Here is a 27,200-nt window from a genome sequence, read left to right on the forward strand (position 1 = left end):
GAGCAGCCAGGGAGGGCGCAGGCCTCAGACTTGGGCTGGACAGGGAGGAAGGGCAGGAGCTGGTCCTTCTGTGTGAGCTCCTGCAGGCTGGGGTCAGGACACCGGGGTGGGGAGGAGGGACCTGAGCCCACTGGCCTGGGGACATGGCCGGTCAGCAGCAGGACCTCTGGCCCAAGGAGACACCACAGCAGGCCGGGCGGGAGCAGGTGGGGCGGCAGAGCAGGGACACGCAGGAGGCCGGGCGGCAGCAGCTGGGCTGGCAGGAGGAGGCACAGCAGGAGGAGACGGGCACGCAGCAGGCGGGCCTGCACACGGGGCGGCAGAGCAGGGACACGCAGGAGGAGGGTCTGTAGCAGCAGACGGGCTTGCAGCAGACGGGCACGCAGCAGGACGGCTGGCAGGGGGAGGAGCTGCAGCAGTCAGACTGGCAGCTAGACTGCTGGCAGCAGGAGGAGGAGGCTCCAGAGCAGACGGGCACACAGCACACGGGCTTGCAGCAGAGGGGCTTGCAGCAGAGGGACACACAGCAGGACTGCTGGCAGGGGGAGGATGAGCAGCAAGAGGGCTCACAGCAGGACTGCTGGCAGGGGGAAGAGGAGCAGCAAGAGGGCTCACAGCTAGACTGCTGGCAGCAGGAGGAGGAAGCCTCAGAGCAGACGGGCACACAGCACACAGGCTTGCAGCACACAGGCTTGCAGCAGACTGGCTTGCAGCACACAGGCTTGCAGCAGAGGGACACACAGCAGGAAGGCTGGCAGGGGGAGCAGCTGCAGCAATCAGACTGGCAGCTAGACTGCTGGCAGCAGGAGGGGGTGCAGGAGCTGGTGCAGACTGATTGGCAGCAGGGTCTGGACACACAGCTCACTGGGGTGCAGAGGAGGGTCAGGCAGGGGGCTGGAGCGCAGCAGCTGGGCTGGCAGCAGCTGGAGGCGCAGCAGGGGGGCTCGCAGCAGCTCTCTGGGCAGTCGTCCACCTGCCAGGAGGAGTCGGGGCAGGAATCGCAGGAGCCGGGCTGGCAGACGCGGCTGCCATAGCTCAGGTCGCTGGAGCAGATGGACATGGTGGAGGTGGCCATGGTGGGTGTGCTGGAGGAGGGTGTGTGTGTGTGTGAGTGTGTGTGTGAGTGTGTGTGTGTGAGGACTCAGGGCTCTGTCCTTTATACCCGTCCAGGGGCCAGCAGTTTTCCCAGCCGCGTCCTTCCCTTTCCTGGTTGGTGTTGGCGCCTGAGGCCCCTCATTAGGGCTCAGCTCGTAAAACCCCTTTGGTGCTGGCAGAGCCGCTGCCCTGCTGAGTCTGTCCCCTGGGTCACCTGGAAGGAAGGTGCTGCTTTGTGGTCTGACCCTGCACCTGCCCCCCGTGGGCCACCTGCCAGGGCATCTGGTGTTGGCTCCTGGCCCCGGGGACACGTTCTGTGTGTCTTTGGCCTCTGTGCGCAGTGGACCAGCCTGTCCTGTGGAGCCTCCTGGGTTGGGCAGAAGCCCAGGCGAGGGTGGCCCTCCCTGCGGCTGGTCTCTGTGACCTGATGCTGGCGTGGGCAGCAAGGACAGGGAGACCTCGTCCCCGTGGAGATGTACATTCCAGGGAGGCCAGGGTTCCTTGGACAGTCGCTGCATTGGGACAGTGAGACCTGGGCATAGATCAGTCTGTCCGTCTGACCCTTGAGCCTCCCAGAGCCTGTGGTCACCTGGCATGGCATGGCGGTCCTGGGTCAGCACCTGAGGAAGGGGGTGACCAGCAGGAGGTGGTGTGGAGTGAGGTGGGTGGAGGAGCTGGAGGGGTGTGTTGTGGCCCAGGCCTGTGCCCAGGGGGTCAGCCTGGAAGAGTAGCCATGACACAGGGTGGGGACAGTCAGCATGTCCCCTCCCAGATCCCGGGTCCAGCACGGGCAGCGGAGAGTTCCTCCAAGAACCTTTCCAGGTCCCGTGGCCGCCCCAGCTGGGTCGGAGCCACACAGTCCTGGACAGGGTGGAGAGCCAGCTTCCACAGTGGCCCAGGGTTCCTGTGGATCATCTAGCTCATGAGGTGTCCACGTCAGGTGGGCAGGCCCACAGGCCCTGGAACCTTCCACTGCTGTCCTAGAGGCCCAGCCAAACAAGAAGCCCGGACGTGGAAAGGACGTCAGTGTCTGATATTTGCACGTGGAAGGTTGTCACCACGAGAGTGTGTCACCCATGGAGTGAGTGGCTGTCCCAGGCTGTGTTCTCGGTGGGGCTGAGGAGACAGACCGCCGCCCCTCCCAGGGAGAGCAGGGCGGGAGAAGCCATCGATGCTGTCCCCCGAGGGTGAGGTGCAGAAGTGCATAGATGGTGACAGAGAGGAGGGTGACCTGGGAAACGTCATGAAGGTCCGACACCAGAGTCTGTGAATTCAGGAGGTGACTGGCCTGGGGTCCTCGGCTGTGGCTCCTTCCCCTCCACTGAGATCATTCAGTCTTGATTAAGATTCCACCCGAGCCAAGTGGCCCTGAGTGGACACCAGGGCACACCACGCCCATGGCTGTTGGCCTGGCACCCTGTGGCCCCCGAGGTGATGCCAGAGACCAAGGTCACCAACATGTCACAGCGGAGACCCAGGTCACCAAGCATGTCACAGCGGAGACTTGGGCAGGGAGCAGGGGCCACAGCTAGAGGGACGCTCAGAGCAGAATCCGAGAAGGTGGACCCCATGTCCCCAGGAAGAACAGTCCCCAGCGCAGCTCAAGGGCCACAAGAAGCCATCGTGCAGCAGTGACCTCGTGGTGAGGCCCCTGGGCACTCCACACCTGCCATGTCCACTTTCACGTCTCCACGAAGTTGCTCAGACCTCAGCACAGAAAGGCCACATGGCCCCGCAGGCACAGCTGAAGCCACCCGCTCTGTACCCGGGACCTGCTCCCCATCAGGGTCCCCATTCCAAGAGGCAGCGGAGAAGGAAGGGGACAAGCAACGGAGGACACTTCACACAGAACAGAAGGACTCAAACATCCCACTGGACACTCAAGATGGCTGCGTGGAGGTGGCTTGGCCAGCTGCTCCATGGCCTGAAACCAGGAAAGCACCTGGGCAGCTTCCCATCACGGTGGGCGACAAAAGGGTGGACTTTAGTGGGCATTACTTCTGGACGGTCAAAGCCAACGGGGACTCGGGGTGGGACAAAGTAAGGCAGAAATCCCCAGCGCTGTCACCAGCAGTGGCATGTGCCCGAGGGGCACCCGGAGCAGAGTGGAGGGGACAGGGGATTAAGGGAGCCACACGTTCAGAGACTGAGTGTGTCGGACGGGGAAGGTCACAGGTGAACTGAGCCCCAGGCTGCCGCACTCATCCTTGTGTGGGAAGGAGCCACAGCTCACCCAGCTCCTGCGGGGGCCGAGGAAGGAGTCGCTTTACAGCCACCGTGGGGCCTCAGTGACCAGGAGATCCTCAAACACGGAGAGGGGTTCACACAGGGGACCCGGAGTGGACACCCTCAGTGCCCCCACACTTGCAGGACCAGCTGGGAGACACATCCCACAGGAATTTTAAATGGTCACTTTAATGAGTATTTTAATTGAGTTTGGAGACTGAAACCCAGAGACCAGGAAATACAGGTGACAGAGGGGACCCAGGGGACAGAGGTTGGGTCCGCCACACAGTGGCACCCAGGGAAGCTCCCCGGAGGGCCTCCCGCCACATGGACTGGCAGCCGCTGGTCCTGGGAAGGGCACTGATCTAGAATCTTCAGGCCATCACCACGTGAAGACCGGCCTGAGCCCGAGGAAGCCCCCCCGCTCCAGGCCCTCCCTGTGGGACCCCTCACCCCACAACCCACCCAGTGCTCTGGGAAGGGAAGCCGAGAACATCCGACCCACAGGAACCGTTCTGTAGCTTTTCATTAGACCTTTTCCCCCTTTCTTCTTCTTCTCTGTTCAGTTGTGACCTGAATGGTCCCGGACACTTCTGCATAGTCACGTTTGTCACGTTTTTCTCACTTATTGCATTGTGTGAAGGCATTTATTTTTGATGGACCAGTGTTTTGAGGAGTAGTGTTTTGAGGACTGGATTTGCATGATTCAGTTTGGGCTTATATTCTTTCATTTTTATGTTTCTAAATTTTTATTTATATGCAATTTTTCTCTCCCTTCTCTGTTTCCCTTGATTCTCTTTCTCTCTTTTCTTCTGCTAACAGCCAATCTCCATTGTTCTCTCTTTCAATATTTCTTTAATTTATTAACTTCTATTTTCTCTCCTCCCCCCTCATAATCATCACATCCTACATCACTTCTGTTCTCTCTTTGTTCTCTTTTCAAAACCGTAAACACTTTTGCACACTTTGTTTTTACTGTGGACAGTAACTGGTCACATCGTTTCTGTTTACGGTGATAATTAACGTTGTAGATATCACAGTAGGAACTATTCTGTCTAATGCTGTACATTGTTTGCATTGGTTGTTGTTATTATTTGCTTCCCCTAAATGGTGAGGAGCACCTTCAGGGCACTGTAAGCCCACAGGGTACAAACTACTGCCTCAGACCCACACTGTGAGATGGACAGACACACAGACAACATGAAGAAGCAAGGAAACAAACTGCCCCAAACAAAGCAAAGTACTTCAACAACAGAACCCATTAAGGTCACAGTGGAAGAAATGTCAGAGAATGAGTTTAGGATGTTCTTAAACTGATCTGGGGTAAAGGATGATGTAAGATTTGGAATCAGAGAGAAAATACAAGAAGTGAAAGATCACTTCAATAAAGAGAGAGACTTTGAAAGAAAGTCAAGCACCAATTCTCAAAAATGAAGGAATCAATAAACCAAATTAAGAATTCAATGGAATGCATCACCAACAGACAAGAGCACTTGGAAAACAGAGTTTCAGGCAATGAAGACAAAATATATAATCTTAAAAATAAAGTTGACCATGAAGAAAAGATGTTAGGAGACCATGAACAGAACTTCCAAGAAATATGGGATACCATGAAAAGACCAAATATAAGATTTATCAGGATAGATGAAGGCTCAGAGCTGAAAATTACCCAAGCATTAACAATGAAATGGAAAATCAAATACAGAAATATTACAGGACACCAAACACACAGAATTACAGCAGACCCACACCAAGGCACATTATTATGAAAATGCCTAACAAATAGAACAAGGAAAAAATTCTAAAGGCTACCAGAGAAAAACGGCAGGTAAAATCTAAAGGCAAACCAATCTGGATCTCAGTGATTTCTCAACCCAGACCCCCAGAGCTAAAAGGTCTTGGAACAATGTGTACCAAGCTCTGAAGGTAAACGGAAGCAGCCAAGCACACCATTCCCAGCACAACTAAACTCCAGATTGACAATGAAATAAAAGCCTTCCATGATAAACAAAGTTAAAAGAGTTCACAACTAAAAGCCTGCACTATAAAACATTCTCAATAAAATACTTCATGAAGAAGAAATGAGAGGTATAACTGAAAACCAGCAAAGGCAGGAACTACACTATGAGAATAGCCAGTCAGGGGCTGGGGCTGGGGCTGGGGCTGGGGCTCAGCGGTAGGGTGCTCGCCTAGAGTGTGCGAGGCCCTGGGTTCGAGCCTCAGCACCACATCAAATAAATAAATAAATAAACAAAAATAAATAAATAAATCCAACAAAGATATGGTGCTCATTACAACTAAAAAATAAATATTAAAAGAGTAGCCAATCAAAGCAGAAACTCATTCAAATTAAAATCCAGAAATAAGATGACAGCAAATAAAAATCATTTCCAATAATAACATTGAACATAAATGGTCTAAATTCGTCACTCAGAAGACCTAGACTGCAAATTGGATTAAGAACAAGACCCAACAATACGCTGTCTCCAGGAAACTCGCCTCATAGATAAAGACATCCATGGACAGAGTGAGAAGATGGGAGGAGTACCCCTCACACGAGTCCTGTCAACACACAGCTCACCTCAGCTAAAGTGGACTTTAGAAGGACGGAAGGACATTCCATACTGCTTAAGGGAACTGTACATCAACGAGACGTGACAATCATAAATATTCATGTCCAAACAATGGAGCATCCATGTATGTCAACAAACGCTTCTCAATTTTAAAAAGCAAAGAGACCACAACACAATGATTCTGGGTGAGTTTAACACACCTCTCTCACTGCTGGACAGATCCTCCAAATAAAAACTAAATAAAGAAGCTATAGAACTAAATAATACAACCAATCATTCAGACCTAACAGACGTACATAGAATATTCTACCATCAATGACTGAGTACTTTCTTCTCAGCTGCACGTGGATCCTCCTCTAGAATAGACCATATCCTAGACCACGAAGCAAATGCAAAAAACAGAGATGATACTTTGCATCTTATCAGACCATAATGAAGTAAAATTAGAAATCAATGATAAACAAAAAACAGAAGCTACTCTAACACCTGGAGACTAAATAATGTGCCACTGAATGACCAATGGATAGCACAAGAAATCAGGGATGAAATGAAAAAACTCTTAGCGGTAAATGAGAAGATCAATGCCACAGATCAAGACCTCTGGGACATCAGGGGGCAGCTCTAAGAGGGGAGCTCATCGTGAAAAGACACAAAGTCGCCAAGTAAATACCTAACATTCCATCTCAAGGCCCTAGAAAAAAGATCAATCAACACCAAAAGCAGAAGTCAAGAAATAATTAAAATCAGAGACAAAATTAATGAACTTGAAACAACAACAACAAAAAATCCAAATAAATCAACAAAATAAAAAGTTGGTTCTTTGAAAAAATAAATAAAATTTATAAACACTTAGCCAAATTAACCAAGAGAAAGAGGGAAAAAATCAAATTACTAAAATTTGTGGTGAAAAAGAAAATATCATGACAGATGCTACCGAAATACAGATAATCTCAGAAGTTGAATCAGGAGGACATAGAAAATTTAAACAGATGAATTTCAAGCAATGAAATCGAAGACACCATCAAAAACCTACCAAGAAAGAAGCCCTGGACCAGACAGATTCTCAGCTGAGCTCTACCAGACCTTCAGAGAAGACCAACACCAATCCCCCTCAAGTATTCCATGAAATACAGAAGGAAGGAGCCTTCCAAACGCATTCTGTGAAGCTATCACCCTGATTCCAAAGGCAGACAAAGACCCATCAGGAAAGAAACCTTCAGGCCAATATCCCTGAAGAACATAGATGGAAAAATTCTTTATAAAATTCTAGCAAATCGCATACAAAACCATATTGAAAAGATAGCTCACCGTGATCAAGTGGGGTCACCCAGAGATGCAAGTCTGGTTCATCAACGTGATTCATCACACTGATAGACTTAAAAACAAGAACCATGTGATCATCTCAACAGGCACAGAGAACGCATTTGTCAGGATGCAGCACCTCCTCATGTGCAATCCTAGGAAACCTGGGGACGGTGGGAACAGACCCAGACCTTGTGAAAGCCACCTACGCTCAGCCCAGGCCAGCATCATCCTAAACGGGGAAAAATTGAAAAACTGGAACAAGACAGGGAGGCCGTCTCTCACCACTTGTACTCAGCACAGTTCTGGAAATTCAAGCCGGAGCCATCAGACATCGAAAGGAATTAGAGGGAGACAGATGGGGAGAGAAGAGCTCACAGCGACCCTCTGTGCCCACGACAGGAGTCTCCAGATAAACTCCACCCGAAGACCTGGAGAACTCACGAGGAGCTCAGCCACAGAGCAGTCGTGTTCCTATGTGACCGATGACAAATCAGCTGAAAAAGATCAGATACTGGGGAATCAACCTTGGGGAGAAAACCTCGACAATAGAAGTAAAGGACACTAAAGAAAGAAGCTGAAGACCTTAGAAGATGAAGGATCTCCCAGGCTCCTGGAGAGGCCGAGTACGCGGTCCAAATGGCCCTACCACCCAAAGTGCTGGACAGATCTGATGCAGTTTCTATTAAAATCCCCATGGCGTCCTCCATAGAGGTAGAAAGAGCAGTCAGGAAATTCACACGGAAAAACAGAGGCCTAGAACAGCCAAAGCCATTCTCAGAAAGAAAAAAAGTGAAGCCGGAGGCCTCACAACACCAGACCTTAACTAGACTTCAGAGCTACAGGAACAAAACCAGCACGGCACTGACACCAGATCAGAGACATAGGCCCGTGGTGCAGACCAGGGGACATGGGGACACAGTTAAGTCACGCTGCACAAAGGCCCAGAAACATACATTGGAGAAAAGGTGACCTCTTCAACAGACGGTGCTGGGAACTGGAAATCCCTCCGTAGCGGAATGAAGATCGCTCACCGTGCCCAAAACTCGACTCAGAGTGGGTCACGGACCTGGGCACTGGGCCAGAGACCCTGCACCTACTGGAGGAAGATGCAGACCCAGAGCTGCAAATTCCTCCTAAGGCACAGAAGTGAAATCGAGACTCAGCCAGTGGTATCACATCAAACTAAAAAGCTTCTTCACAGCAAACCCTCGAGAGTGTGAAGAGGGAGCCGACAGAATGAGAGAAAATCCTGACCACGTGCACCTTGGGTAGAGCACTGATCTCCAGGACATAAAAAGGACTCAGAAAACTTAACACCAAAAAATCAAATAACTCAGTCAATGAATGGACAAAGGAATTGGACAGGCACTTCAAAAAAGAAGAAATACAAATGTCAACAAATACATGAAAAGATGTTCGACTCCTCTACAATCAGAGAAAGGCAATTAAAATACACTGAGATTTCACCTCACTCCAGTCAGAATGGCAATCCTCAAGAATACAGGCCACAGTAAGTGTTGGCGAGGACATGGGGGAAAGGCACACCCATCCACTGCTGGTGGGACTGCAAATTGGGGCAACCGCTATGGAAGCAGTATGGAGAGTCCTCAGAAAACTTGAAATGGAATCACCATTTGACCCAGTTATCCCACTCCTAGGTTTATACCCAAAGGACTTAAAATCAGCACACTGCAGTGACTCAGCCACATCAGTGTTTAGAGCAGCTCAATTCACAATAGCTAAGCCATGATACCATCCCAGGTGCCCTTCAACACAGGAATGGATAAATAAAATGTGGTACATATACACAATGGAATATTACTCAGCCTTAAAGAAGAATGAAATTGTGGCATTTGCTGGTAAGTGGACATGCCTGGAGACTCTCAAGCTAGTGAAATAAGCCGATCCCCAAACCCCAAAGTCTGAACGTTCTGTCTGATGTGTGGGTGCTGGCGCACAACAAGACGGGGAGGGAAGAATAGAAGTTCAGTTGATTAGACAAAGAGGGATGGGGAAGGGCAGGGAGGGGGAACAGGAAGACATAGAAAGAATCAGACCTAACTTTCCTACGACTCACGACAGTTAGTCCACATCATGTCCCACCACAGAATGGGAAGTCCACTCCACGTCTGTAGGACACGTCAGAACACATGCTGTCGTACATGAGAAGACAAAACTAAAGAAGAGACCACCCGCCCCTGCTGGAGGGACGTGCAGGTGGCCCACAGTGTGAGCGGCTCTGTGGAGAGCCAGGCGTTCCTCGGGCAGCGAAGACGCGGCCACAGCGTGACGGCAGGAGGGACAGTAAGCAGCGGGTTTAGCCGAGACCTGCCACACTGGCTCCGTGGCCAGGGAGAGAGCACCGCATGGACCACGCCGATGACCAGGGGGTGGCCAGGGCCAGCTCTCGGGACAGTGAGCACCATCGCGGTGTCTGGACGGGGGACTGAGTGGCTCCCGGGAGCCGGTCCTCAGAGCACTCACCACGCGTACGGGCCGGTTGTCGATCAGAGGACAAGCCGGTCCCCCCAGCAGGGAGAACCTCGTCAGGCTGCCACAAGCCGGGTCCAGGGGAACACAGTGTGGCCACGTCCGCGGGACAGGGACAGCGTGTGCCGCGCCAGGTCCACACTGGCTCTTTGCAGACTACGGCAGCTCCTCAGGGCAGCCCCTTCCAACGCTCTCCATGGACACACAGCCTGCTGACACCTGGCCCCGTGTGGCCGCTCAAGGCAGGTCCGTGGGGTGATGGGGCCTGGACGGTGGGTCTGAGGACGGGGGACTGAGGCCAGTGCCTTGGAGGAGGATGGAGGGGTCCCTCCAGTGCATCAGGACTTGCCAGCAGGCACCACTGTCAGTGTGAGGCGCCTCACCCAAGGTCCCGGTCAGCAGGACTGCCCCACGCAGCCTCCACGCAGCCCCCACACAGCCCCCACGCAGCCTCCACGCAGCCTCCACGCAGCCTCCACGCAGCCCCCATGCAGCCTCCACACAACCCCCACGCAGCCCCCACGCAGCCTCCACGCAGCCTCCACGCAGCCTCCACGCAGCCCCCATGCAGCCCCCACGCAGCCCCCACGCAGCCCCCAGGCAGCCTCCAGGCAGCCCCCACGCAGCCCCCAGGCAGCCTCCAGGGCTGCATCCAGCCCCAGCTGATGGTGCTGGTTGGAGCACCAGGACTAAGACCGCAGAGAGCAAACAGAGAGTGAGAGCTGGAGGCAGGTGCAGAGGGTGGGCGCGAGGTGTGGACACCCAGTCAGGAGAACGCCGCGGCCTCCATGAGCCAGCTGTGCTCAGCGGCAAACACGAACGCGTAGAAGATCCAGAGCGCACCGCGTCCCACAGGAATGGCAGTAAGAGTCCAGGGCTTTATTCCAGGACGACATGGGCGCCACTGACTGCTGGTGCCCTGGCACCTGTGAGTGCAGCCAGTGCACCCCTGGGTGACAGAGGAGCTCTCTGCCTGCTTTTCACCACTGTCACAAAGTACCTGAGGCAGGGCTGTTATAAAGAAAAGAGGTCTGCTTAACTCCCAGTCCTGGAGGCTGGGAGTCCCCTCAACATGGTGCCAGCCTCTGGCGAGGGTCCCCGCTGTTGTGTCACACTGTGGCAGATGGCATTGTGGTGGGAGGGAGTGAGAGGGACACGTCACGTGGGACACAGAAGCCACAGGCGGGAGGGGCAGTAATGACCTCCCTGGCCCTAGCGCCAAGGTCCCACCACCCTCACGTCACCGAGAACCAGGCTCCAGCCCAGGAGCCCTTGGCACACGCAGGCCACATCCAGACGTGTCACTAGCCCCATCGCCACCTCCAGACGGCCCAGCAGCCGTCGCAGGGCTCGCAGCTCCACCGAGGCCCGACCCCTGCAGCGCGGAGCTGGACTGAGGGGCCGTGCCCCGCGATCCTGCCTCCCTTGACCTGGTAAATGTAAAGTGAGCACAGAGCACAGGATGGGCACCAGGATGGCGCCAGCACAGGGGTTTCCCAAAACAGAAGTGAGGAGGGAGCTGGCGCCCGCGGCGGCCTCTGACAGACGGGAGCAGAAGCAAGAGGCAGCCTCGAGTGCAGAGGCCGGGCGGGAGGCCAGGGTGGGCAGGCTGCCGGCCACAGGTCCCGCCTGTGCCTGGCGCTGGGTGAAAACGCCTCTCCAGGTGGCCGCAAGAGCAAACCACAGAGGTGACCCACGTCACCTTCAAACAAACCCCACGTCACGAAGAGCAGGAGGCAGCGGGTGAGCGCTGTGGGCAGCAGCCTGCTCTCCTGTCCAGCCTCGCGCCCATGCTGTGGGCCAGCTGTGGCTGGGCAGCTGTGGGCTTTGCCTGGACACCAGGTTCGAGACTGGAAACACGCTCCCAGCATTTCACCCAGAGGGGCAGGGAGGCCAGCTGCCGGGCCAGGCTGGCTGGCCACGGGCAGTGGGAGAGCCACTGTGTGCGCCCGGTGCCAGGGAACGAGGGGCCCGTGTGGCCAGCACCGTGGCCCAGCGAGCAGGGCAGCTGGTGACAGGTCACCTAAGGGGCAGGTCCTACTGAGCGCAGGGACAAGGCAGCTCCTCCAACCCAGGCCAGACGCTGCTCAGAGGGCCGGGCAGCTCGTCCAGCTGTGCCCACTCCCCTGCCCGGGGACTTGGCTTGGGGGAAGCGGCCCAGGAGGCTCCCCGTCCTGCCTTCCCGGGACCTGTGCACCCCAGCCAGGGAGTGGCCAGGGAGTGGCCAGGGAGTGGCCAGGGCCCTGCCCCGGGTCTGCACAGATGGGGGAACGACACTGGACACGGCGAGAGAGGAGGGTCACCCCAAGAGACAGGGGCAGACATGGGTCATCAGTCCGGGAGGGAGGAGGACATCTCCCGGGTCCCACTCCGGGCGCCTGGTGGTCAGATCCCTTGGCCAATTATCTGCCGAAAGTACCAAGGAAAGAATGTCCCCAAGAGGGGCAGGAGGCTGAGAGGGTGCTCAGAGCTGGGTCCAAGCGGGCCGTGGGTTCCGGCTGGACCTCCCGTGCCGTCTGGTGCAAGCTCTGGGGGTTTCTCAGGGGATGAAGGCACCTATGGGGTCAGCCGAGGACCAGGGCCTTCAGACGGCCGTTAACGCCAGCAAGCAACTCAGCAGGCAGCTGCCTCCCGAGTGAACGCAGCGTCACGGGGTTCATTGGCTCTCTCAGTGGCCCCGTGTGACCCCACGGGCTGACCCGTCAGTGGCCACAGTCCCCTGGACACGCCTCGGCTCCCGGGCCCCTTCGTGACGGGCTGAAAGGCTGGACTCCGCTGGACGTGAGGGCACGGCTGACGCCTCTCATCCCCCCCCCCGGGCTCACGGGCCCTGGGTCAGGGCTCTTCCTCCCTCGGACCCGAGCCCTGAGCCAACCCCAGAGCCGCCCCGTCCCCCACGGCCTCGCTGACCTGGCAGAGTAGCCAGGCCTGATGGGCGTGGCTGGAGGAAGGGACAGAACTCGAGGCCAGAGCCACCTGCCTGGAGGGTCCTGGGGAGACACTCGCCAAGTAGGCTCCAGGGTTGTCCTCCCAGGCAGGGCCAGCCAGGACCCCCGCCCACCCGGTGGGGTCCGCAGGGGCCGTGGCCTCCCGCCCGAAGGCACCCGCGGCTCACGCCGGATCTGTCGGGTGGTCCACGAATCTAGTGGGAGCTGGCCCTGCTCCCCAGGCCGCTGGGCACCCTGAGGCCCCTGAGGTGCCCCCTGACACCCTTCAGGGCAGGGACCGTGGCTCAACCTCGAAGGAAGCACATGGGAAACAGAACCAGGAGGGACAGGGCGCAGGGACCCAGTGGACAGAGGCCACGGTGAGGTCACCGCTCAGAAGAGAAGGCAGCTTACAGTGAGGGTCAGGGCCGGCAGGTTTATTTGACTCAGTGGGAGAGGGCCACTCGGGAGACGCAGAGTGGGCAGAGGACAAGGGGGAGAGTCCAGGGTGCTGCCAGGACACGGGGGTTCTTGGAGGGGGACACTCAGCGGGGCCAGGTGAGGATGGACGCGCAGAGCAGGCGTGCTGGGCAGGCGGGCCTCTGTCCCTAACTGTGCAGCCGCACGGAGGTACCCGGGTCTCCTAGGGGCAGGCTTCCCTGAGTGGAGGCCGGCAGGGGAAGGGACAGCAGCCCTGCGGGTGCAGTCACCCTGGACACAGACCAGGTCCCCAAGTCAGCCCACCCCACACCACGCCCAAGCTCCCACCATTGGCCCAGATGCGCGAGCGGGTCTCCAGGGGGACGCTGCTGACCGTCACTCCCTCCAGCGGGGCAGGAGGAGGGCAGGACAGACCGCCCACGCCCAGAGGGCACGCCACATGGGGGCCACCAGGCTGCCCAGGCTCAGCACTGCCCACCCGAGGGGCAGGGGCTCCAGGCAAAGAGATCCAGAGTGGGCCAGGGCACCGCGCGTCCTGTGGGAGTAAGGGTTGGCCAGGGTTACTCTGGAGGGTGGGGCCTGGGCCCACTGGCCTGGGGACATGGCCGGTCAGCAGCAGGACCTCTGGCCCAAGGAGACACCACAGCAGGCCGGGCGGGAGCAGGTGGGGCGGCAGAGCAGGGACACGCAGGAGGCCGGGCGGCAGCAGCTGGGCTGGCAGGAGGAGGCACAGCAGGAGGAGACGGGCACGCAGCAGGCGGGTCTGCACACGGGGCGGCAGAGCAGGGACACGCAGGAGGAGGGTCTGTAGCAGCAGACGGGCTTGCAGCAGACGGGCACGCAGCAGGACGGCTGGCAGGGGGAGGAGCTGCAGCAGTCAGACTGGCAGCTAGACTGCTGGCAGCAGGAGGAGGAAGCCTCAGAGCAGACGGGCACACAGCACACGGGCTTGCAGCAGAGGGGCTTGCAGCAGAGGGACACACAGCAGGACGGCTGGCAGGGGGAGGATGAGCAGCAAGAGGGCTCACAGCTAGACTGCTGGCAGGGGGAAGAGGAGCAGCAAGAGGGCTCACAGCTAGACTGCTGGCAGCAGGAGGAGGAAGCCTCAGAGCAGACGGGCACACAGCACACGGGCTTACAGCACACGGGCTTGCAGCAGAGGGACACACAGCAGGACGGCTGGCAGGGGGAGCAGCTGCAGCAATCAGACTGGCAGCTAGACTGCTGGCAGCAGGAGGGGGTGCAGGAGCTGGTGCAGACTGATTGGCAGCAGGGTCTGGACACACAGCTCACTGGGGTGCAGAGGAGGGTCAGGCAGGGGGCTGGGGCGCAGCAGCTGGGCTGGCAGCAGCTGGGCTGACAGCAGCTGGGGGCGCAGCAGGGGGGCTCGCAGCAGCTCTCTGGGCAGTCGTCCACCTGCCAGGAGGAGTCGGGGCAGGAATCCCAGGAGCCGGGCTGGCAGACGCGGCTGCCATAGCTCAGGTCGCTGGAGCAGATGGACATGGTGGAGGCGGCCATGGTGGGTGTGCTGGAGGAGCGTGGGTGGGTGTGTGGGTGGGTGTGGGTGAGTGGCCGCGGCCTCCCTCCTTTATACCCCTGCTGTTTGTCCCCTGGCCAGGCAGAGGGAAGACTTCCTGTTCCTGCTGTGGCCTGGCGCCAGGCTGCGTCTCTGCGTGCCCGGGCCAGCGTGTGCACGCTGTCCTGAGCTGTGTTTGTCCCTGGAGGAAACCAGCGGAGATGCTTTGATGGCGCCCAAGTGCCCTCGTGCAGGGACAGTGGCAGGCAGTGGCCCTCTGGGGCCCAGAGCCCTGTCCCTCAGGAGCGCTCGTTTCTGAGCACAGACGTCCCCCTCTGGGAGGGTGGGCTTAGGGCCCCAGGGTCTGGGCCTGAGGTGCTGCGGGTGCCCTACTCTGCACAGGTCCACTCGGCGCCTGGCCCGGCCCACGCAGGAGCTGGCGCTGCTGGTGGTCAGGGAGCCTGGGGCGGGCTTACGCCTGCTGGTCCCCAGGGCAGGCCTGAGGGCAAGTCTTCCTGGGGCTGCGGACAGCGGGCAGCAGATGCAGGCCCAGCACATGAGGGGGACTCTGAGGGCTGGGCGCCCCACTTCTGCAGCCCCTCTCCTTGGGCCTGGACAGTCTCCCTGCAGCAGGGCTCAGGGCTCCTGCAGCCCCGTGCAGAGGACATGGCTCTTCTCCGCGAGCACCCTGCCGCCACAACACCAGGCGGGCAGCTCCCGTCCCCTCAGGACACACACCCAGTATCTAGTGGCCGTGTCTGGGAGCACAGGGGCCTCTTCCTGTGGGCTGCTGCTGGCTGGGGTGGCCACCCGCGTCCAGTGCTCAGGACCGACAAGCACCCCAAGCTCTGGTCATGGGCCCTGTCTCTTCATGCCATGGTTGCTACTCTGTGCCACTTCTGAAGTGTCCAGGACAGGCCCAGTGATGCCGGCCGCAGTCTGCCGATGTGGCCCAGGGCTCCACGGGCTGCTGGGGGCCAGTGGGCTGCAGGTCGGGCCTCTCTGCCTCCGCGGGTGCAGCTCTGCTGAGTCAGGTCAGAAGGCAGAGCTGGCGGGACCCACGGAAACGCCGACTACTCGCCCAGGACTCCAAGGGCCAAGTCGGTCACACACAAAAGATCCACAGACAAACCAGAAAACACCCAAAGTCAAGTCAGAGCAGCGGGAGCCAGGGGAGGGACGGAGGGGAGTGGGCCCCTCCCCAGGCTCGGGAGGCCGGAAGGCCAAGCTCTCAGGGCGTCACCCACCAAGAGCCTGGACCTCACAGCCCTCTCTCAGACACGGCGGCAGAGTGAAGACCCCCAGGTCACCAAAGGCCACCAGCTGGCTGGTCACAGTCCCTGAAGGGACAGGCTGAGAGGTGACGGCAGGGAACTGCCCAGGTGAGAGCCAAGACGTGGTGACGGAGGCCGCTCCAGGTCACAAGGGGCGGACGGACACGCCTGCCCCTCTCCTCTCCCCACTTACTAAAAGGCCAGTGGATCAGAGCGTGGGCCGTGTTGGTGGCCTAAAGACAGCGAGGACGTGTGTGACGCAAGGCTCAAGGAGGTGCGTGGGGCAGTGGAAGCCGTGCCGGGGCCAGCTCAAGTCCAGGGAAGAAGGGCGGAGCAGCCCCGACGGGACGCGGCCACAGGCACGTCCACCCTGGTCTCCTCAGGTTCCTCAGAAGTCACAGCTTTGGTAGAGCGATGGCCGTGGCAGGGCTGGCAGGCGCGACACCACCAGGCTGCCATGAGGGAAGGCAGCCCACGTGTCACAGGGCCGGGCCACTGCGGACCGGAGGCCGGCTCAGGTGAGTCAAAATGAGCAGGTGTGCGGCCACCACGGGGGCACGTGGAGAGGCGCCTTGAGACTCTCAGCACGGACGTCAAGAGCCGCACGAGGCCCGTGGAGACAAGCAGCCGCCCGTGGACACAGGGGAGCCAAGCTCTCGGGGTCAGTGCCCGCCGACCGCCTGCTGGCACTGCAGTGCCGAGTCCCAAACGGCGGGCCACCACGCCAGGAGGACCAGGCTGGGCCCTGCGAGCGCGGCCACACTACGGGCTGCCCGGGAGGGGACCTTGCTGTACCCATCCCCAGGGACCAGCCTAGAGTAAGCACAGCCCCTCCAGCAGATGCAGCCCTTCGCCTTGGAACCACCGGCTGCCGTTACCGTGCCCCTGGCCATCGAGACAGCAAACCACCCGAGGGAAATTAGTAAGAAAGACCTTCCAAAGGGCACGGAAACGGGAGAATATGACGCTGAACAGACCACACAGAGGCCGGGGGCAGGCAGCTACCTTGCCCACCCCGGCTAGGACACGCATGCGGAAGGGCACCCGGACCACCAGGACAGCACCCCTGTCGGACAGGGCCACAGAGCAGTTAGTAAGTAGGCAAATGTGTGAATACGGAATTGTGACTCGAACTCGCACCAATTGAAGAATCGAATCAAGTGAGAGACTGTCGGAGCAGATTTCTAAAATCAGGATTCCACCAGATGCTTTCCACACGGGGGACTCAAACGTGAAGTCAAGTCAAACAAGGACAGTCCATGTGTGTGTGCGCGTGTGTGTGCATGTGAGTGTGTGTGTGCTTGTGCATGACTGTGCATGTTGTGTGTTCGTGTATGCGCATGTGCATGAGTGCATGTGAGTGTGTGAGCTTATGTGTCTGGGTGCATGTGTGTGCTTATGCGTGACCATGCATGTGTGTGTGCATGTGCATACTTGTGCTTGTGAGTGCATGTGAGTGTGTGAGCTTATGTGTGCATGTGAGTGTGTGCATGTGTGTTCGTATGTGTGTGAGTGTGTGGGTGTGTGCATATGCGTGTGTGAGCTTGTGAGTGCGTGTGTGTGAGTGTGCGTGTGTGAGTGCATGCATGTGCGTGTGTGAGCTTGTATGTGAGTGTTATGTGAGTGAGCGTGAGTGTGTAATACAGACAGCCGCCGCAGGGCAGCCGTGGTGGCCGTGGACTGGCAGGGAGGGTCCACCCCCGAGGCGAGGTCTTGCTGGAGATGAGGAGGCGCCTCAGGACAACAGAGCGAATGTCCACAAAGGGGCAGTGACAACATGGTGACAGCAAGCAGGGCCAACAGGAGGGGCGCGAGGCAGCACCGGCTAAGGACTTGGACGCTCAGGCCTCGGCAGTGGCTGGGCCAGGCAGAGGGTCCACCAGGAAGATGGCCGGAACCCTGGATGGCCTGGGTGCTCTGACGGGTTGTCAGCGTCCCTCCCCGCGGGAGGACACAGCTTCTGTCCCGGACAGACACTGTCGGGGACAGAAGGTGGGCCAGGCCGAAGACAACCTCCTAGGCTCCAAAGGACAGAAGAAGACAAGCATGTGCTCTGGCCACCGCAGGATGAAACTAAAACCAATAACAGAAAACCCGGGAAACTCGGGTCCGAGGAAATGGGGCTGCACTCCTCGAGGGTGGCAGGACCTCAAGAGAGAGCGGGAGGGACCTTTGGATGTCGGGACCAAAGCTTGGGAAAGCACCAGCCGGGAGAGTCACAGCAACTCGTCATGGCACTGAGGGTCGCGGGCCCAGCTCCCACCGTAAGGCTCCAGAGAAGGAGGAGCAAGCCACACTGAGCCACACTGAGCCACACTGAGCCACACTGAGCCATAGTAAGCCACACTAAGCTGGGCAGAGACCGTGCACAGGTCCCAGGACCACAGCAGGGACCAACACCCACTGCGGCTCTGAGGGCCCTTCTGGAAACCAGAGGGACAGCCTTCCCGACCCTCCCTGGCCACCGCTGGCTCTTAAAAGTCACCCCTGGAGTGGCCCGGACCCAAGGCTCCCACTTCAGCCTGTCCCCAGGGGAAAGAGACCATGCCCGCCACGCAGGGCCGTGACCACTCAGCAGTGTCCCTTCGCAGGGCTGTGACCACTCAGCAGCGTCCCCTTAACAGCTGAGAGGCGGGAAAACCAGAGGTTCCCAGCTGAGGAGCAGAAGACCTGGGGCGTCCATGACATGGCCACGTCCGGGAAGGTCACAGGCAGGGTGCAGAACATAACCCGCGATGGGGGACTCACGTGGGAAGAGAGGGAGCGAGTGGAAGGACTGGGCGACCCCGCACGCCGACACGCAGGGGCCGTCCAGCAGGCAAGACAGAGCACAGGACAGGAGGGGAGGACTGGAGCCTGGGAGTCCCTGGGGGCCACGCCAGCGTCCCAGTCTGCCGACGGCCCAGAGCTGGGCTGCCGGGCTTTGCTCCTTGGCTGGCGATTTGGAAGTGCCAAGAGAAACCCACCTTTGTCCGCTGTGCATCGCCCAGAACCCCAGGTGTCCGAGTCAGTGTGTGTCCGAGTGGGGACAGCGGCGAGGGGCACCCCTGGCCTCCCTCCCTCCAGGCCGGGGTGGTGGGAAGGGGCCATGCTAGACCTGGGACAATGGCACCATGCGCCACAGGAGAGCCCGCCACAAGCTGCACCCTTCGAGGTGCCAAAGGACGTCAGGATAAGACCCCTGCACAACCTCGGGTGTCGCCAGCCAACCCCCAGCCAGGGGCAGGCCGACCCTGCCGCAGCTGCCGTGGGGGGCCTCACTCGCCAGCAGGACAGGCCACTCGATCCCAAGATGCCCCCAGAGGCCTGAGCAGCCTGCTTCACCCGCTAGAGGGGCCTGGCCTGCGCTGGCGTCGAGAACATGGAAGAGGAAGGAAGCTCTGCTTTTCCTGAAGCCAAGAACCAAATCGCACTGACCTTGGGAGGAAGGCGGGGGACTTTCAAGGTCACGACGATGGAAAATTCCTCGGGGAAGAGGTCACATCTGAAGAAAATCCTCGATGCAGGGAAGCTCCAGGCGCGGGGCGGGGCGGCCGAGAGCTGGAGGCCCCGGGCACCGAGGACCTGCACCGTCCTGACTCTGCCCGCGGCGCCATCCAAAGGGACCACCTCCGCCAGGACATCCAGGGGCCGCAGGTCTGTGCAAAGATGAAGCCAGATTTAAGGACAGGGAGTCAGTGTAGTTAGGTAAATCAGGTCTAATGTCTAGTAAGATCCAAAATGAAGCTGTGCTGAGAATGGAGTCTGGGAAAGCAAAGCAGAACAACTCATGAATGTTAATGTCCCCAAGGCCCAGAGCCCATCCCCAAGAAATGTTAATGAAACAGCTCCCAGCAGAGATGGAGATGCCGACCCAAAAGTCCTTCCTGCCCAGATTACTCCTTTGGCCCCCCTGTGCCCCACCCTGAGGGCCTTCCACCTACATCCATCACTGAAAGGTAACAGAACAGAGGCAGGAATGGGGGAAGCTGGATGAAGACCTTAGCTATAAAAGAGGGAGACCTCCCCACTTCCACAGATTCCACCTCTTGGGTGGGAGAAGTCTTTTCTGCTGTCCTTTACTAAAGCCTCTACTGTCCACTCTGACCTTGCCTCGGCGTGCTTCTTTGATGTTATTCTTCAACATCGGGGAAGCAAGGACTCGTCACTGGTCAACAGGGGTAACATATTGGAGGTCCCATACCGAGGTAAGCGCCTCTCTACGCACCCCATGTCTGTTTGAGGTGCATCTTTCTCTCTCTTTCTTTCTGGAGGGTAAGTGGGCACCCGACGGCTACTTAAACGCAATTAGTGCAGCCGCCACTCTTCAAGACTCGGGTGAGAGGTTTCCTGGCCTAGGCAGCTCTCAATCACCTGTTCAATACAGAGCAGGCATGTTGGGTTCTGCCAAAGCCGCTTCCAACTTTTCTGTCTGGGCCCGGAGAGCAATTGGCGTGAGTACACAGTGTCCTGAATCCCGATCTGCCTCGGATGCGTGGAGGTGGAGGAAGGAGTTTGGAACAACTGCGGAATTCCGGTCTGGGCTACTCTCAGAGGATTCTTAAGGTTCCTTTCTCTTGAGCCCCCTTCCGACAGCCCTCAGGGGTATCTAGGGTGATCGGTAGATGAATGGCACTGAGGGAAAGCCCCAATCACATTTGCCTCCGTATGGGCCGTGCAACACTCCCAACCCCGCATCCATTCCTCCTGGATGCTCCCCTTCCTTCGAAGGTCAGAAATGTTAGCAATTCAGGTTGCAGGACTGAGAAAGGCATGGGATAATTAGTAAAATCTGCCCAGGTTCCCTAAGGTGCATAGGTAACTTTTACTAGTCTGTTTTACCGCCCCAATGTTTAAAATGTGCTGTGTTCTCTTTAAGCTGCTAGAGGGAGGCATTTTTAGAATCAACTCCTTAATCTTATCAACTCTAAGGTAATCTGCTACCTTACAACCAGTAGATATCCCTTAACACTTAGGCGGCTCCTTTAGTCTACAGAGCAAAGACAACAAAAGAGCACAGGATTCTCTTTTGCAATGGGTTTTTAGTGGTCGGGAGGAAAGCAGTAAGGCCCTTAAGTCTGAATCCTCCCAGGGTCTCTGGCACAGGGCAAACTGAGACCCTAGCACTTTGCTAAAGGGGACCAGAAACCCCTTGGCAAAGCAAGGTGAGAGACGGGTTTTCTGGACCATTTAGGAAGCTCAAGGTTAGGGAGACATCCCTAATGAGAACAGTTTTCTCCGGTGCAGCGTGGGTACCTGAGTTGTTTTCTTCTCACTCAGACGGGAGCTTCTCTCTTTCCAATACGCCAGGTGGACCACTAGCCTGTGTATTGAAAAATTGGGATAGATTGGAACCTCAGACGCTCAAGAAGAAGCGCCTCATTTTCTTCTGCCGCCAGGCCTGGTCTCAATACAAACTCCCTGATGCAGAAACCTGGCCACCAGAGGGAAGTATCAATTTTAATACAATTTTACAGCTTGATAAATTTTGCAAAAGGAAGGGAGATGGTGTGAGGTGCCATAGGTCCAGGTTTTCTTTGCCCTAAGGGAAAACCCCCAATTATGCCAACAGTGTAAAGTAGACTTAGCCATGATATCTGCCATGAAGAGAGAAAATCTTAAGGAATCACCTACTGAGGAGAAAGAATCAGGAGGACCCACAAAATCTCCATCTGCTGTTGGTGTGCAACAGCGGCCCTCCTGTCCCCCATACCCTGGCCTCTCTGCGTCTGCCCCAATAGACAGACCAAATATATTACCTCTCCAGGAGATGCCAGGAGGAGAATTTGTACCAATCAAAGTACATATCCCCTTCTCCCTTCAAGACCTGAGGCAGATAAAAACAGACTTGGGGAGATTTCCGGAGGACCCAGATAAATATATTGGGGTATTTCGAAACTTATGCCAGGTGTTTGATCTCACCTGGAAAGATATTATGCTATTCCTCAACCAGACCTTGACTTTCAATGAGAAGGAACCAGCCCTAAGAGCAGCCGAGGAATTTGGGGATGACCTACACCTCACTCCTTCCCCAGCAGAACAGACCAGGAGCAAACCCCATCCCCCATCTGGAGCACAGGCAGTTCCCAGAGATGATCCTGAGTGGGACCCAAATGACGAGCAAGATGCTTGGAAAATTGGCCGTTTCCAAGTGTTGGTCCTCGAGACCCTCAGGAGAATCAAGCAAAAGCCCATTAACTACTCTAAGATCTCAGAAATCATTCAGGGCCCCCAGGAAAGCCCTGCTGTTTTCATGGAGAAACTCAGAGAGGCCACGAGAAAACACACCACCGTGGATCCTGAGTCCACAGAGGGCCACCTACTTTTAAAGGACAAATCTGTCACTCAGTCAGCCCCAGACATCCGGAGGAAGTTACAAAAGTTGGCACATGGCCCTGATGGATCTTCAGATGACATCCTCCGACTTGCTACTTGGGTTTTCTATAATAGGGACATAGAGGGGAAGAAGGGGAAAGAGCTCAGGGACAGAAGAAGGACTGAAGCGCTGGTTCTGGCTCTCAGAGGAATAGGTCCCCAGGGTGCAGGAGGAGGACGAAGTGCTCCCCAATCCACAAACGGGACTTGTTTCCCTGGCGGAGAGGAAGGTCATTTCAGACGGGATAGCCCACAAGCCAAGCAACCCCCTCAAAGGCCCTGTCCTAAATGTCAAGGCGATCACTGGAGGAGTGACTGTCCTCGGGGGCCTAGGTCCTTGAAGCCAGACTCCTCCACCCAGGCCTGACGGGGCGGGGCTCAACTCTGGCTCCCGTGACTCCTATCACACAGTGAGCCCCGGGTACGCTTCTCCGTAGGGAGCCGAGAAGTCACCCTCCTCTTAGATACTGGCGCCAGTTATTCTGTGCTCACCTCCTACCCCGGACCTCTGTCCTCTCATACTGTGACCGTACAAGATCACCAGAAGGTTTGCTTCCCCACTGAGTTGTGAGTGGGACGGGGTGATGTTTTCTCATGCATTTCTGAGAGCCCCAGAGTGTCCTACCCCTTTATTGGGAAGGGACTTAGTTTCAAAACTTCAGACGTCCATTACAATGAATTTAGGACCGAGAGGGCCATTATGTTGCCTTTATTAGAATGTGATAAACCCTGAAGTGTGGGCTACTGAAGGCAAAATTGGACGGGCGAAAAGTGCAGTTCCCATCAAAATAGTCTTAAAGGACCCTTCTGTCTTTCCACATCAGAGACAATGTCCCCTACGCCCAGAGGCAAAAAAGGGCTTATTAAAGATCATTCAGAACCTCAAAAGACAGAAACTTCTAGTGCCCTGCCACAGCCCATGTAACATGCCCATTTTAGGAATTCAGAAACCCAGTGGGGAATGGAGACTAGTTCAGGACCTGAGAGTCATTAACAAGCAGGTGTTCCTCTCCACCCTATGGTCCCTAACCCCTACACCCTGTTATCTGAGACTCCAGCAGCTGCTGCCTGGTTCACAGTGTTAGATTTAAAAGATGCCCTTTTCTGTATACCCTTAGACTCCAATCACAATATCTGTTTGCCTTTGAGGAACCAGAGAGTGGATCTCAACTAACCTGGACTGTATTACCCCAAGGGTTTAGAGACAGCCCTCATCTGTTTGGCCAAACCCTAGCTAAGGAGTTAACAGAGTTAAGAGATAAGACATCCCTGACTGTCCTACAGTGTGCAGATGACATATTTTTGTGCCTCTACTCAAAAGGAATGTCAGGAAGCCAGTAAAGAGCTTTTAAACTTCTTAGCTGATAAGGGTTATAAAGTCTCAAAGAAAAAGTTCAATTATGCCAAGAACAAATTCAATACTTGGGATTACAGCTGGCTCAAGGAACTTGCCAGCTAGGACCAGAAAGAATAACCCCCATAGGACAGTATCCCCTACCTCAGACCATAAGACAACTTAGAGGCCTCCTAGGGATGACTGGATACTGTAGGCCTTGGACCCCTGGATACCCCTGGATGTGGGGAGATAGCTAAGCCTCTCTACAGCCTCCTCAGAGAGACACTAGGCCAAGGAACGCCTTCCCTCATGTGGGAACCAGAACAGATTAAGGCCTTTAAGGCATTGAAAGGGGCCCTCCTCCAAGCCCCTGCCCTCAGCTTACCCACTGAACAAAAATTCAACCTATTTGTCACTGAGAGAGGAGGGATAGCCCGAGGAGTGGTCACACAAAAGAAGGGACCAGCTCAACAGCCAGTAGCTTATCTCAGTAAGGAGCTTGACCTAGTGTCTCCAGGATGGCCTCATTGTTTGAGGGCAGGAGCAGGGGTGGCCTTGCTAGTCCCTGAGGCAATTAAAATCACCCTGGGGAAGAGACCTTATAGTCTACACCTCCCATGATCTCTCAGGAATTTTAAATATAAAAGGAGAACTGTGGCTCTCAGACAATCGCCTTCTAAAATATCAAATCCTACTTTTAGAAGGATCTGTAACTCAAATAAAGACTTGTTCTAATTTAAAACCAGCTACCTTCCTCCCAGAGGAATGAGAGGGAAATCCTGAATATGACTGCCAACAAGTCCTAGCTATAAATCACTCAGCCCAAAGGACCTTCAGAACCTTCCCCTGTCCAACCCAGAGCTCACCATGTTCACAGATGGGAGCTCCTTTTGGAACAAGGAGAACGCAAAGCTGGGTATGCTGTGGTGACCTTCCATGATACCATAGAGGCACAACCTTCTCCCCCAGGCACAAGCTCACAACTGGCTGAGTTGATAGCCCTCACAAGAGCATTAGAAATAGGGAAACAACAGAGAATCAATATTTACACTGACTCCAAATGCCCCTACCTGATCCTGCATGCACATGCAGCGACCTGGAAGGAAAGAGGATTTCAAATGACTGGGGGAACGTCCATAAAGAACTATGAGCAAATCTTAAGACTGCTAGAGGCTGTCCATTTACCCAAAGAGGTAGCAGTAATTCACTGCCAAGGACATCAGAAAGGGATAGATGAGAGCAGACAGGAACAGACTAGCAGACCAACAAGCCAAGGAGGCTGCTAAGGGGAATTCACAGATAACTACCTTAGCCCCTTTGATATGGACAGGCCCTCCCCCAGAGATAAGACGTCAATACACCCAGGAGGAAACCCACAAGGCACGAGCTAAAGGAGGTATTCTTTTACCCTCTGGGTGGATTCAAATGGTCGATGACAAACTTTATTTACCTGCTAATTCCTAGTGGAAGATTTCACATACCTTACATCAATCTTTCCACCCAGGAGAAGAAAATGCTCTCAAATTAACCCGAGAGAGATTTGAGGGAAAGGATCTTTCAAAGACTATCCACCAAATAATCAAAGTCTGTGACACATGCCAAAGAAATAATCCACTTAATTCTGCCAAAAGCCCCCAGGATTACAAAGGATGGGACAGTTCCCTGGGGAGGACTGGCAACTTGGTTCTACCCACATGCCCAAGAGCAATGGATTCCAGTATCTACTGGTTATGATAGAGACTTTTACTGGGTGGACTGAAGCCTACCCCTCCCGAACTGAACAGGCAGGAGAGGTGTCAAGGCATTATTACAGGAAATAATCCCACGATTTGGGTTGCCTCGAAGCCTGAAGAATGACAACGGAGCAGCCTTTAAGGCAGCAGTCACTCAGGGAATATCCAAAGCCTTAGGCGTCAAATACCATCTCCACTGTGCATGGAGAGCTCAATCCTCAGGAAAGGTAGAGAAAACTAATGATATTTTGAAAAGACACCTAAGGAAACTCACTCAAGAAACCCACCACCCATGGCCTAAGGTGCTTCCTTTGGCACTGCTCAGAATCAGGAACAACCCAAAGACATTAGGGCTCAGCCCATTTCAGCTCTTACAAACGGGGGACCATTCCTAAGAAATGATATCCCTAAAGACCAAGAAACTGCAGATCTAGTGGCTCATATCACACAGTTGGCCAAATTTCAAGCTGAGATTCGTAAATATCCCATGTCTGAGCCAGTTACCTCTCCACCTCTCCATGAGCCTGGAGATCTAGTTATGATCAAGACAAACCTTCAAACTCCCCAAACCTAGACCCCATTTGGAAAGGACCTTTTCTGTAATCTTGTCCACCCCTTCTGCAGTAAAGGTGCTGGGTCAGGAGAACTGGATCCCACTCTCGGATTAAAGCCTGCCATCCTGAGTCGATACCCAAAGAGACTTCTCCTTCCCAAGAAACTGAGGAGTGATGCTCCTGCACTCCAGTAGAGGACCTAAAATCTCTTCCGCAGAGAAAATGACCACCCATCACTGAAAGGGCCCTCCAGCCTGTTACTCCTCAATCGGACTTCTATCATGGACCACTCGATAGACCTGATTTTTAAAGGGGACTCCAAACTGCTTGCTCAACATCGCCTCCTTTCAGTCTGAAGAAGCCAGAATGGTCTCCGCCCCCTCTCCTTACAGCAGTAAGGAGTTCCCAAAATTAGAGGGGGGAATGAAGCCAGATTTAAAGACAGGGAGTCAGTGTAGTTAGGTAAATCCGGTCTAATATCGAGTAAGATCCAAAGTGAAGCCGTGTTGAGAATGGAGTCCGGGAAAAGCAGAACAACTCATGAATGTTAATGTCCCCAAGGCCCAGAGCCCATCCCCAAGAAATGTTAATGAAACAGCTCCCAGCAAAGTTGGAGAGGCTGACTCAAAAGTCCTTCCTGCCCAGATTACTCCTTTGGCCCCGCTGTGCCCCACCCTGAGGGCCTTCCACCTACATCCATCACTGAAAGGTAACAGAACAGAGGCAGGAATGGGGGGAAGCTGGATGAAGACCTTAGCTATAAGAAGGGAAGACAGCGCCCTTCCACAGATTCCACCTCTTGGGTCCCCTCTTCCTCCAGGAGAGGTCTTTTCTGCTGTCCTTTAAAAAACTTCTACTTCCCACTCTGACCTTGCCTCGGCGTGCTTCTCTGGTGTTGTACTTCAACACTGGGGAAGCCAGGACTCGTCACCAAAAACAACGGTAACAAAGACATCGCAAGCTGGTTAGACTGGGCTCCCGTGAGGCGGTGACCATGGGGGCACAGTGGAGACCCCAGCGTCTGAGGCCCTGTACACCCAGAAAGCGTCAGAATCCAAACAGAGTCCCTTGTGCCAAGCCCTCACCAAACACCAGTGGTGACATGGGTAGTGTGAAGGAGGGCTCCCACCATCACAGACGCTGCGGGGACCAGGGCCCTGCACCGAGGCCCCCACCACCCTGTGCAGAAAACACCTCTCTGAGACGTCCCCGGGGTCTGCCCGTCCAGCCTGAGTGGACCACCCTTATTACAGGCCCTGCAGCCACGAGCACCGCTCCAAAGCAACGTCCAGGCTCCTCGGTGAGCCCCCAGAAACGTCCCTGGGGCAGCCTCCTGGGTGGCCGCGGTTGGCGGTGGCAAGCACAGGGTCCCCCTG

The 27,200-nt window shown here is 55.9% G+C and overlaps 2 protein-coding genes across 3 annotated transcripts in view; both read right to left on the bottom strand.

Moving 5' to 3' along the window:
* The window catches only part of TSPEAR (thrombospondin type laminin G domain and EAR repeats), a gene marked incomplete at both ends in the record, with an annotated part of 172,471 nt that overhangs the window by 69,021 nt on the left and 76,250 nt on the right, over window positions 1-27,200 (bottom strand). The window contains one exon of the mRNA XM_081301996.1: window positions 19,265-19,485. Coding sequence (XP_081158122.1) covers window positions 19,265-19,485 — 221 coding nt within the window. The remainder of the gene's footprint in view (window positions 1-19,264; window positions 19,486-27,200) is intronic.
* LOC308653091 (uncharacterized protein) lies at window positions 152-14,575 on the bottom strand (the record flags this gene model as incomplete). 2 transcript variants are annotated; one of them, XM_081301498.1, is made up of 3 exons in its annotated part: window positions 152-559; window positions 689-923; window positions 14,379-14,575. In XM_081301498.1, 3 exons carry the CDS (start codon window positions 14,573-14,575, stop codon window positions 152-154), a joined length of 840 nt encoding a protein of 279 aa, XP_081157624.1. The 2 variants fall into 2 exon arrangements, with proteins under 2 accessions (XP_081157624.1, XP_081157625.1); XM_081301499.1 differs by lacking the exons at window positions 152-559; window positions 689-923 and adding an exon at window positions 13,667-14,087 and having other exon boundaries at window positions 14,187-14,575.

Source organism: Spermophilus citellus (genome assembly GCF_964194105.1).
Source record: "Spermophilus citellus genome assembly, chromosome: 7".
NCBI lineage: Eukaryota > Metazoa > Chordata > Mammalia > Rodentia > Sciuridae > Spermophilus > Spermophilus citellus.